At 47.6% G+C, this 12,943-nt stretch overlaps 2 protein-coding genes across 2 annotated transcripts; one reads left to right on the forward strand and one right to left on the reverse strand.

The window, feature by feature from the left end:
• The first annotated feature begins 295 nt into the window (after positions 1 to 295).
• Positions 296 to 7,275, forward strand: LOC133890489 (transcription factor PCF6-like). The gene is made up of 3 exons (XM_062330873.1): positions 296 to 818; positions 903 to 2,343; positions 6,810 to 7,275. The coding sequence occupies exon 2, from the start codon at positions 1,029 to 1,031 to the stop codon at positions 2,307 to 2,309; it is 1,281 nt and encodes a 426-aa protein (XP_062186857.1). The 5' UTR covers positions 296 to 818; positions 903 to 1,028; the 3' UTR covers positions 2,310 to 2,343; positions 6,810 to 7,275.
• A 141-nt stretch (positions 7,276 to 7,416) lies between these two features.
• Positions 7,417 to 12,710, reverse strand: LOC133890488 (leucine-rich repeat receptor-like serine/threonine-protein kinase At1g17230). The gene is made up of 3 exons (XM_062330872.1): positions 9,368 to 12,710; positions 8,725 to 9,115; positions 7,417 to 8,310 (listed from the first exon to the last, which is right to left on the reverse strand). Exons 1-3 carry the CDS (start codon positions 12,309 to 12,311, stop codon positions 8,301 to 8,303), a joined length of 3,345 nt encoding a protein of 1,114 aa, XP_062186856.1. The 5' UTR covers positions 12,312 to 12,710; the 3' UTR covers positions 7,417 to 8,300.
• Positions 12,711 to 12,943: the final 233 nt, after the last annotated feature.

Genomic DNA, 12,943 nt, shown 5'->3' on the forward strand with positions numbered 1-12,943 from the left:
ACGCCATGCTATTCAATCACGGGTATTTGGCGCTGTGCAAAAGGACTTATTTTCAAAAAATATTTTTGCAGAAATCTATTTCTAGAATATATTTAATAAAACAAAATGTAAAAATTCAAGGTATAATCTGGTTGGACACTCTCACGAGACGATAGTACAGTACAGTACATTGCATTTGAGTGTTAGCATTTCCTTCTTACAGCACGACCAACAGTACTTAGCACAAGTGCTGTCTGTCGTACACAAGGCGACCAAGTGCGATCGATCCATCGGCGCGGCGGCAAGCTGCTTTTCTGATCGACTGGAGTACTGGACTGATGGGTGGATCGATCACATCGGCGCGCTCCTGACAGCGACGCGGTTGCTCTCCTCCCCGCAACCCGGCCGGCAGCCGTGACGGGCTGCCGGTGAGCACGACGTGTGGCCTGACCGCGGCGCATGCCAGCGAGCCTGGCTGACGAACCAACCCATCCCCGTGGCCGTAGACCCGGCCGTGCCATTGCCGACTCAGCCTCGGCCCCTCCCTAGCTACCCTCGTTCCGCGCACCAGCTGCCCTTTCGCTGCTCATAAAATCTCACTCCTCTCCCCGCTCGTCCTCGTCAGTCATCACCCTACTGGAAGTCTGGAACTTGCTGCTGCTAGCAGCGTCCGTCAGTCTCAGTCCCGCACCCCCAAAAACCTCGCCTTTCGAGTCCCCAAATCACTCGCCCACCGAATCGCCTCCAGATCACAAGCACCGATCGCCCCCGCTGGCGCCGACGCCGTCGCCGTCGCCGTTGCCGCACCAGATCTGACGACGAAAGAAGGCCAAGGCAAAGTGAGCAGCCTCCCCTCCCACTGCCCGAGCCGATCGCTTTTACCGGCTCACTCCATCTCCTGCTCGTTGCTACTGCCCCGGCAGCTAGCGCTGGTCGAATCTTTACCCGCCCGCGTGGCCGTGGAGTAATTGGCACCCCAGAGCGCGCCGGCCCAATGCGGGGCGCCGGCGCTGGGGCATGGTAGGCCCGGAGGCGGGGGCAGCATCGGGATGGAGGCCACCGGCGGGGAGGGGCGCAAGCGGGGCCGGGTGAAGGAAGCCGACGGCGAGGAGGCGCAGGCGGACGCCAAGCGGCGGATGGCGCTCACGCCGTGGGCACAGCAGCACCCGTCGTCGCGGATCTACCGCGTCTCGCGGGCGTCGGGGGGAAAGGACCGCCACAGCAAGGTGTACACGGCCAAGGGCATCCGAGACCGCCGGGTCCGCCTCTCCGTCGCCACCGCCATCCAGTTCTACGACCTGCAGGACCGCCTCGGCTACGACCAGCCCAGCAAGGCCATCGAGTGGCTCATCAAAGCCGCCGCGGCAGCCATCGACAAGCTGCCCTCGCTCGACGCCGCCGCCGGGTTCCCCTCCCACCCCGCGTCCGCCGCCGCCAAGGATGCGGCGCCGGAGGGCGCTGCGGACCAAGGTTCCCTGCACGACCAGCAGCAGCAGCTCACGAGATCGGGGTGCAGCAGCACGTCGGAGACCAGCAAGGGCTCCGTGCTCTCGCTCTCCCGCTCCGAGAATCGAGTCAAGGCCAGGGAGCGCGCGCGCGAGCGGAGCGCCGTCGCGAGGGACAAGGACAAGGAACCTGGCGACGACGCCGCCACCGGGAGACGCGCCGCGGCCAGCACATCGGCGCAGGCGGCTTCCTTCACGGAGCTGCTCACGGGGATGGCCGCGGCCACCGCCCCCGCCGTTGCCGAGCACAAGCAGCAGCAGTCGTCCTCGTGGCAGCCGATGGCTGTCTCCGAGACGGCCGACTACATCGGGTTCGCGCAGCCCCAGAAAGCCGGGCACGCGTTGGCGCACACCTTTGCCTCCCCCGCTCCCCACCTGGGCAACATTGCGCCGCTCTCCATGGCGCCGGCGCAGCATTTCGGCTTGGCGGGTGGTGCCGTCACCGTCGCCACGGGCGGCGCCGGAGGTGAGCCGCACGCGGAGATGACGCAGTTCTCTTTCTTGCAGGACCACTTCATGCCCGTCCACGCGGTGGCGGCGTCAGGTCCCGCCGGAGACTACAACCTCAACTTCTCCATGTCCTCGAGTCTTGTGGGCGTCAACAGTAGGGGGACCCTTCAGTCCAATTCACAGCCGCACCTCTCCGGCAACCACCACCACCAGCTCCAGAGGCTGTCTACTCCACTGGACGCTCCAAACATACCCTTCCTGTTCAGCCCGGCCGCTGCTGCGACCACGCTGTCCATGGCGGAGAGCCAGTTGGCCGCTTTCCAGCTCTGGAACGGGTTCCAGCACGCAGACATGAAGGAGAAGGGCAAGAACTGATCAAGGGCTGCGCAATACAGTGCTTCTCTGGATGGTAAGCTGGTGAACTCTCTAGCTTCTTTGCTTTTTGGCTGCTTGTGTTTTGATGCCTTAATTTAAGGTTCCTATGCTTGCCGTTTGCCAATTTGATATGATTATCTCTCCCTTTTGGTGGCTCTCGAGGTGGCCTTGTGTCCCTAAATTCCATAAAACCCTCAGGTTGTTCTTTGCAATTGACGAGTGTCAAGGCTTTAGGGGGAGCATTTGGCCCAACTTTACAAATTAGCACAGGTGTCAATTCACGACTCACCGGAGAGGGATCTGGTTTGGTGTTCTGTTCCACCCAACAACAATTTCATAGGAGACAGGCCAATCACATGGCTTCTGCTTGCCCGGCATTGGATTTTTAATGCCTTAATCTGTAGTAAGCCCAGGCTACGTTGTCGTAGTAGTATTGCATGAAAGGGGTCAGTTGTACTATGATCAAATGCATGAACATGAAACATGGTATCAATATAAATACCATCTAGCATTGTAGTATAGTCTAAACACATTTCCAAATAGGCTTTTGGTAGGTTTCAATAGAGTTAGTGGTGTAGTTGATCATTTCCTTCCCCCATGTTTTCCTCTTCTTCTGCGCGTACTGCAGCTTTTCACATTAGGTGAATATGCATCTAAGCTTAACCAAAACAAACTCTTTTCCATGCCATGAAAAGCTATGATATTTGGAAAGTAATCCAGATAATGTGCTTGGTGTTTTCGCTATACTTCACAGAGCAAAGTTGTGCCTTTAACAATTTAAGTTGCTCATATATTGAAACTAGCCAATTGTTACCTGTGCAATTGCACAACTCAACCCTGAAATCTCTATGAAGCAATAAAAACATCCAGCTAGCATTGTCATATAGCCTAAACACATTTCCAAAAGTACTTTTGCAAGGTTCAGGTAGAGGTGATAGCATAGTTGACCAGTTCCTTCCCATGTTCTTCTTCAGCAAGCACTAGAAGATTTTTCACAAGAGCTGAGTATGCAACTAGCTAAAACAAACTCTTGTTCATGTAATGAAAAGCTATGATTTTTGGCAGGTTACTCTGATACTGTGTTTGATCTTTGGGCTGTACTTCTTATAACATAAAAAATTGGGTATTTCAAACAGTTAAGCTTCTCGTTTTTATTAAAACTATCCATTTTACCCGTGCCATTGTGTGGTTCGATCCCATAATCTCTTTGACGCAATATATCTAACTATGATGCTTGTGTCATATCTATTGTCAAATCCCAATACCATATACCTTCAACTACACATAAGAGCTCAACTTGCACATATTGTTACCCTATGCCTGGCATGCAGAATGCCAATATTGTCACACCCATTAACATTGCCACATTCATATGTTTTAATCTATCTGGAAGGATTGAAGTTTGGCTCCACCATATCTTTAATTGAAAATGGCTTCTTACAGAAGATAAACATTAATGTAGTTCATATAAGTATATTATCTTTTGCTCCTTGAAAAAAATTCAAACAGTTAATGTTATATGTCCCCCGAAAATTGTATGGCTTTTTTTTAAAAGAATTTACAGCATAATTCTCTTTTTTCTTAGCAGCTGTAAAATTCTAATCATCATCTTTTATTATATCATAGATTTCTGTTATTGAGCTAAATGCATTGAAACTTCAACTGAGAACAGAGCTAAAATCTTTTTTGGTTGAAACACATAATTTGACCATGCTTGAATGTTTTTCAGAGTCAAAACACAGACTGAAGTACTTGCTAAACAATACAGCACTTGGTATCCAAGTGAAGTCTTTCGTTTTTCATTTGATTCATTTTGGTATGGTTATAGGAGTTTCATCTGCTATTGAGTTCATAAGTTTTTGGCTGAGTGCCTGAGTCTTATAGTAGAGATGGACCATAAGGCATGCACAATTAATGTTCTGATGGACTGTTGAAGTATCTGTGATAGTGGTGGAAATAAGGATCTTCAGCTCTTTCTGATGAGAAGAGAAATCAAGAATAATATGTAACTGCACAAATAAGAAAAACATAACAGGGAAACTATGCTAATAATTTATTGATGTCCTGAAAAATAAGTAAGATATTGTTGTCTTAGTCTTCTTAGGATATCTATGGTGTATTTAAATCTGAGTTCTAATCAGTGCTTTAAAAAGCACTAGGCACTAGCTGGGCAGTCGGGTGGTTGCATGGCGCTTAGCACCTAAGCATCAATCAAGCAGGTTAGGTGGTGATTCGACACTAAGTGGGAGGGTGGCACCTAGCGCTTAGGCGGTCTAGGCGGCCAATTTTTTGTAATAGCTGTTCTAATAAAACAAAACATCTATATCCCTCAAAGGATGAACCGTACACCATGATCTTCTCGTGCTATTGTCAATACTTGATTACCATTGAATACTTTCAGGGTGAACTATCAAATGCTAGTCTAGTAATGAAACTTACACAAAATATGAATATTGTTCTGTTGAATACTAGATCTTTCACATGATGTAATGCCATCCATTTTCACATCAACCATGACTTCTAATCTCGGTTACACCGGTGCTCTTTTACACAGTATTCTTTATTCTGTAATTGGTATCCACAAGTAAACTAGCTAGCATGTGCATGAAGAACATAATAATAGTGGTAAAATGTTTCAAAGTAACTCTAGTCGTGATGCAAGGATGTATGCATCACATGATGCAAAAGGCTGGAACGGTTTTCCCATTATCTAAAAAAAAAACTCTAGTCGTGCTTAACTAGACAGTGCCTTTCTCATTTCCAAAATTAAGAAACAAGGGCAATTGCTTTGTGTTCTTCCAATCTGACAAGAAAAGGATAAAACGTACAACAGCAAAAAAAGAGGGTCTGTGGTTTGCACAGTATCACTTGCAGTTGCACCCAACAGTTACTAGTAGTTAGTGCTATAGTTACATTAACACTTTTCTAGTTCTATTTTTTGGGGAAGGAATGTTACAGAAAACTGAGTTCTTAATAATGCATTTCATGAGTCTTATTATCTATGGAGTTTGCATTGATAAAATAGTTAGTAGTCAATAGTCATAGAAGATTCTCAGTCTTAATTTCGTAGTGTGATAGAGGATATCACTGTCAAGACCATACTTTTTTATTTTATGGAAGAACTATTTTTCATAGCTGTCTTTTTCCGTTCTCGACCAACTATTTACATTTACCTGTTAAGATATTTAATAGAGAAATTAAATAAAGGACACTGCTATTAGTTATGCTATCATGAAAAAGGTTGAATTAATTTTGATTATAGCACAGCCTTTATATTTTATGATTTCCTTGAATGACGCTATATAGATTATAATGTATGCTAAACCCCTAGATATCATTGAATGTAGTTTCCCCATCTTACTTCTGGAAAGCTCACGAAGTGGAGACTTTATGATGCAAAGCTAAGCACTTTAAATAATTAGATTATCCTACATATAGGCTTTGTTATCTCGAGTTTTGGCTTATCACCAAAATAAGGGCTACTCGTCAACATGGCAAAAAAGTAATGTTTTGTCTCAACTATAACTTGGATCCTGTTTCAACAGAAGCTAAATATAGCAAGTGGCTTACAAGGCCTCCTAGTTTGAATAGGCTTTATGAATGGTGTTGACAAAATATTTACCTAGCTTAGCTTATATGGCTTGCAGGCTATGCACACAGTAAGAAAACTGGGATTTGCCTAAATTAAATCGAACAAGCTCTTGGGCCATAGGAGTAAGCTTGAATGGTGGTCAGATTCTAGTCTGCATATATCTGCTCCAAGTTTCTTATGGTGGTCAGATTTAAGTCTTGCCAGTAAAGTTGGTCACTACATAATGGCAATGTTAAGCTTTTCACCTCCCAATAACTATCATGTATTTCCATGTTTCTTTTATTTTTAAGAAGCATGAAATTATCTGTATTTTTAGCCTTACATATAATATATGATATACTTGTTAGAATCTTTGACTTAAGGTCTTCCTGATTACTATGCTCCTCTGGACTCCTGGAATATATTTACATAATTGATAAGTAGAAAGCTGTTGAGAATTATATCTTGTCATTATGCTCAATATTTACCCTGACTAGTGAAATGGACCTTGATTTTACTATGTATGCTAATATAATCATCCCTGGAGGGTTGGTCAAGTCACCAATATAATTGGTTATTTGACCTGCAATTGTGATTAACCTTATTAAAATGGCTTCAATGCTCTTCTATCAAGTAAACTGGATTGAACCAAAGAGTGTTCTTTTAAAATAGTTATTTCCACTATCCATTTTCGGTTAAAAAGGGTAGTTGTATATATGAAGTATCACAGCTCAGTCTCAGTCTGCTTTGTCAGCCTTCCAAACTATTGTGAGTGACAGATGAGAAAGAACACAATATAATGTATTTTCTGTTATTGATGATAATAACTGTACAGTCTCAGCCAGTTCATTACATGAATTGAAACAATGCGCACAATACATGTTTTCCTCTTTTATCTGACCGAAATCATCATTGTTGACACTTTACAGGATGTGAAGACTGAAGACTTCAAATAATTGCAACCTATTTCTTTGAGCATCATCCGTTGCTTGAAGCTGCCAAAAGTGCATTGGGGATGATTCCTTTCTTGGAAGTAGATCACCGTTCAGACATCTACTCTGGTCATCGCCGTTACTCTGACATCTTCTGCCTTTTCTTTTCTGCTGCCTGCTGTTGTTGTATTCATTTTGTGGAGGTGAGATTTTCGGTGCAAGACTTGCTGGAGTGCCCTATCAGAAGCCATTGTAATCCTTTCCATTCTAAACTGACATTTACCCCTGACATTTTTATGGTTCTTGGTTGTGTGTTCCGAGAAGAGAACTCGTGATCCAATTTATCAGATGCAGTCATCTGTGGTCAAGTCTGTTCCCCTGTTGTGTGCTGAATACACAGCTCTACTGAGTCTGAGATGTAAAATTAACTTTTCTCCGGTGATTATTTTGTACTGCTCCCTGATTTGTGAAAAGCTAGTAATGTGTGGTCGAAAGATGCTGGTTGCGGCTGCAGGTAGTCCATATGCTAACAGACTGCATTCTGAACATTGTAATGTACCAACACTGAGTGTACAGAGTACAGTCTGCCTTGCATTTCAGTTAATCTGCTTATGAAAAATAGATACACGTTCTGAATAAATCAGTTATTTCTCGTCAGATTATCTCACTTTCCTGGCAGTACACGAATTTTAGGCATGCCGTCGACATGTCAGCTCCAAAGCTTTTAAAAGCCATGAATTTTCAGTGTACAGTTACTATTTGTTAGGTGTCGTTAGCTGTTGCGTGCAGTCTGATAAAGCAGCAAGTGCATTCCAACCTGCCTTTGAGCCGTGGCAGCATGGATCAGGCTAGCACACTTTTATCAAGAGCTTGCAGGAGTACCACCTAATTTTGTGTGCCTTTGATGACATGCTTGCAGGTTGCAGGACACCAAGTCAAACCCAACAGGAGCTGAAAAAGATGGTCAAGGCATCCACTTTTGGTACTGAGGAGGCTGCAGCTGCAGGCTTGTCCACATATGGTAATTTGTTTGAATTCATCATGTTACAGTTAGTGGCAAGTCAAAAAGAAAATAAAAATAATAATTCAGAGGTTAGTTTATCATTATTTCTTATAGGCATACTATAGTCTATGTAGTATGTACAATGCAATGCTACTATATCAAGCTAGTGATGAGTGAATCTGTATGTTTTGCTGACTGAACCTATCTGCCTGAGTGCTTCAGAAAAGGAACACTCAATAGGTGTCTGTCTCCATTGGCATTGAAAGAGCACTCTGAGGTAGGAGTGAACAACTTCACTTCAAATGCTTCAAGCCTTCAACAGGTGGTTAATCAGAAAGATCTCCTTTCCATTAGAAGTCAGGTTATAGTCAACAACTTCTTGAAGCTCAATAGCACATGCACTAGATGGCCATCAGGCTTCAGCTATGAACTCAATTACTTGTGGATGCTCCCTTGATACATCATACGTGACTGGTAAAAAATGATTATATCAGCCTGCCAAACAAGCGAAAACTTTACTGGTAAGCATCTAATTTGTCCAGTTGAAGTGAATCAAAACCACATTACTCTTTTTTTTCCTGATATAACCAACTAAAGACAATGTGATGGTGCATATATTTTGTACTTCTAGCTAGCTAACCTATGTCTCAGATTACCAAGTGATTGGTCTACACTAAATCAGTTTCATGCACAACCAATTACATGACATGATTGAACTATTTGGTAGCCATAGACTGGTAGCATATTGATTTCCACACTAGAACAATATAGTAAACATCAGATATTGTCTAATCCCAACTTGAAAATTAGCAGGTATAATCCCAACTATGAAAACAAGCAGGGGCAAAACCAATGATTGAGTGCTTGTTCAGAATTCTTTAACAAAAGCATAAGGTCACTTGATGTCACCTCTTAAGTTTCAAAGAAGAATCATCTTCTGTAGGCGCCTCCGATGCTGGCGATGAAAATGAGTCATAGGAGGATGCTCGAGCGTCGATCAGCATGGATATGACTTCTCTCATGGTAGGTCTGTCAAAGGGTGACTCATTGGTGCAGAACGACGCAATTTTTAGCACCAGTGACATTTCTTCTACAACTAACCTTGAGTTCAGATTCAGTTTGCTGTCAAACACTTCTGAATTTGGTGTCATACTGCTCATCATCCGCCTTACCAAATTGACAAGATCTCCTCCTTTCTCAAGAGGCTGAATTGGAGATTGCCCAGTCAATAGTTCCAACAAAACCACTCCAAAACTATAAACATCACACTTTTCAGTGACCTTCATGGTGAAGGCATACTCTGCATCACAACAAGAAGCACATCATTAGAAGCCATACATAGTGCTTAACAAACTTGAACTTGACATTCTAGTGCTGGCAAGAACGGTCGAGTAAACTACCATGTGCTACTATATGTGGCAACCTGCAAAAACACATCTAACTGTGTGTACATACTATGGTATATGAAATCAAATGTCACTAGGTGTTTACACAGAGCAGATTGAACTTTAAGGTGCAATCACTAACACAGTGGTTCAGTAATAGATCTAACCTGGTGCAATGTAGCCATATGAACCGGCAACAGCAGACATTGTTCTGGAGTTGGACATGTCGATAAGTTTTGCCAAACCAAAATCCCCCACATGAGCCTCCATCATCTCATCGAGTAGTATGTTGTTCGATTTGATATCACGGTGAATGACCTGCGGTTTGCAATCACTGTGAAGATACCGCAGGCCTTCAGCAGCCCCCAGAGCAATCCGGTAACGTGTGTCCCAGTCCAGTAGATAGGCATCCTTGCTGCCATGAAGCAACTCTCCAAGGCTACCATTTGCCATGAACTCATACAGGATCAGATTGGAGTCCTGATGGGAGCAGAAGCCATAAAGCTTGACAATGTTGCGGTGCTTGACATTTCCAAGTGTGTTTATCTCAGCTCGGAAGCTTCTGTCGATGGTGGAACCTTCTCCTTGAGACTTCAGCTTCTTGACTGCAATTTTCCGGCCATCAGGCATGACAGCCTTATAGACTGTGCCACAAGCACCCCTTCCAATCACAGCACTCTCTGAAAAGCAATCGGTTGCTTTCATAAGCTCCTGATAGGTCACCTGTTCCTTCATGAAGTAGTGAGGACTGGAAAACCCAGTCTTGCGCTCTTCACTTGATACAAGCTCCGGTATCTTGGCTCTCAAGGCCCAGCAAACAACTGCAATCAGCATCAATGAAACGAATGCAATGACAATGGAGGCAATGCTGATGATCTTCTCCCTGAGAAAGCGCTTCTTCTGCGCTGCTGCTTCCTTGCTTGAGTAGGATGACACTGATGAACCTTGACACGCTTTCCCTTTGATACCACAAAGTCCATTGTTCCCAAGGAAACTGCTGCTGTCCAGGTGCTCGAAAAATGGGGTGCTGGGAAGTGGCCCGACGAGATTGTTGTAAGAAAGGTTGCACTCCAGGAGGCTGGAAAGCATACTGAACGAGGAAGGAACTTCTCCTTCAAGTTGATTGTTGTTCAAGTACAGGTACACCAGCATGTGCAAATTGCCTAGCTGTGTAGGGATCTCACCAGACAGCATGTTGTGACTTACATTTAGAGCAATCTGAAGGGAAGTGAGCTCGCCAAGCTCAACCGGGACATGACCAGACAGACTGTTGCCTCCCATCTGCAGCTCAGTGAGCCGTGAAAGGCCTCCAAAACTTCTTGGAATGGTTCCATTCAGACTGTTGTCTGATAGCTTCAGCTGCTCCAGGTTCACTAGCGCACCGAGCTCCTGAGGAATTACTCCAGTGAGAGAGTTTCTGCTGAGATCAAGCCTCTGAAGCTTTGTACACCGTGCTAGCTGACGAGGAATCGGCCCAGTCAACTGGTTCGATGAAATGTTGAAGGCAACAAGCTCCGTCAGGTTTCCAATGTCAGCAGGGATCTGTCCGACAAAGTAATTGCTGGACAAGATCAGCCTCTCTATGCTCCTGAACTTGCCAATCTCAGGCGGTATTGGACCGGAGAACTGGTTCTGGTTCATTTCAAGCGATGACAGGTTCTGCAGCAGCGACAGTTCGACAGGGAGGCTCCCGGTCAGCATGTTGCCCCCCAATCGGAGCTGCGTCAGAGTTCTGCAAGCCTTCACTCCTGGAGGGATGTTGCCGACGAGGTGGTTCGACCCAAGGCTCAAGAACATGAGCTTGTGGTACTTGCAAAGGTGACGAGGGATGCTCCCTGTCAGCTGGTTGTCCGACAAATCGAGCACCGAGAGGTTGCTGTTGGCCCCCAGCAACGGAGGGATGGCACCATGGAGTTGGTTGTCGAAGAGCTCCAAGTACTCCAAACTGCCCAGGTTCTGAAAGTCCACCGGAATTGTGCCGGTGAGGTTGTTGATGGACAGGTCAATCCTTCTTATGCTGCTCAGCTGGCCGAGCTCCGGCGGGATGGTACCTTGGAGACGGTTCTCGAAGAGGTAGAGCAGCCGGAGCGTTGGTATCCGGCCGAGCTCGCCAGGGATGACGCCGATGAGCTTGTTCTCCGAGAGGTCAATCTCCAGTGCGCTCTGCAGGTTCCCGAGCTCCGGTGGGATGGTGCCGTCGAGCTGGTTCCGGTAAATGTACAGCTTGGCGAGCGACGGCAGCGCCCCGAGCTCCATGGGGACGCCGCCGGTGAAGGCGTTGTCGTTCAAGGCGAGCATCTGGAGGTTGGTGCAGTTCCCGAGCTCCGGCGGGACCTCGCCGGAGAGGGCATTTTGCCACAAGATCAATGTGGTGAGGTTCTTGAGGCGGGATAGCTCGCGGGGCAGCGTCCCGGCGAGTTTGTTCTGGGCGAGCCCGAGCACCTCGAGGCTCGCGCACTCGGTGAGCTCGACGGGGATGGGGCCGGAGAGGTCGTTGAGGCCCGCGCGGATGACGCGGAGGCGCTGGAGCGCGCGGATGGAGGTGGGGATCCTGCCGGTGAGGTTGTTGCTGTAGATTTCGAGCTCCTCGAGGGCGGTAAGGTTGCCGATGGCGGCGGGGATCTCGCCGAAGAGCAGATTCTCGCTGAGCAAGAGCCGGCGCAGGGCCCGCAGGGCGCAGAGCTCCGGTGGGACGGCGCCGTGGAGGGCGTTGGTGCTGATGTCGAGGACCTCGAGCGTGCGGCAGGCGGCGAGGCCGGTGGGGATGGGGCCGGAGAGCGCGTTCTTGGAGACGTTGAGGACGGCGAGGCGCGGGAGCGCGCAGACGGCGGCGGAGAGTTCGCCGTGGAGGTTGAGGCCGTGGAGCGTTATGACCGTCACCTCGCCGCCGCCGGAGCAAGCAATGCCGGCCCACCCGCACGGGTCCGCGCCCGCGCCGCCCCAGCTCGAGAGGCGCCCGTCCACGTCCAGCAGCGCGCGCTTGAACTCCCGCAGCGCCGCCGCTCCGCCCTCCACCTCTTCCACCCCCGCCGCCGTGGCGAGGACCGCAAATAGAACCACCACCGGGAGCAAGAGCCGCCGCGCCACGGGCGACGCCATTGCGGCCGTCATCGTACCAAGACGCGGCAAGGAACTACCCCTGAGCGAGCAGCACAGCAAGACACGCACTACGCGAACTCTGGAACCAAGAAACAGAGTGCCATGGACAGAGCGCACCCCGCAACCAATGAAGCGGCTCCCCACCCACTAGCTACTCACTAGGACGCCACCGAATCCACGGGACAGCGAGCCATGTGAGCAGGCGATCGAGGTGGGTGGCACTGGTCGCGCAACAGGGACGGTGGTAGTGGTGGCAGCGAGTGAGTGGGACTGTGGGAGCGGCAGGGAGAAGGGATCCAGGAGCTTTAAGGGGGCGACGAGCCGAGCACTGTGGAAGGAAGAGAGCAAGAGAGGAGACGGGGAGAGTATACGAGACGCGGCAACAGCACGTGTGTTCGTGAGGGTTACGACTCCTCGCCGAAAGCCGCTTTTTTCCCGTGATCGAGGTAGGAAAAAAGCGGCTAAACGCCATCCATCGCTTTTGTTTGGGTCTAATTTCGGATCCGTCTCTCGGATAGCTAACATTTTGGGGTTTTCCATGCGTACGCAACTGAATTTTTAGGGAAAATGATAAAAACTCACTTGCATGATTGTGGGGTTTTATTTATCCACTTATAAAAAATTTTATATAGTCTTACACCTGT

The sequence above is a fragment of the Phragmites australis genome, chromosome 14 (genome assembly GCF_958298935.1).
Source record: "Phragmites australis chromosome 14, lpPhrAust1.1, whole genome shotgun sequence".
In the NCBI taxonomy this organism is placed as follows: Eukaryota; Viridiplantae; Streptophyta; class Magnoliopsida; order Poales; family Poaceae; genus Phragmites; species Phragmites australis.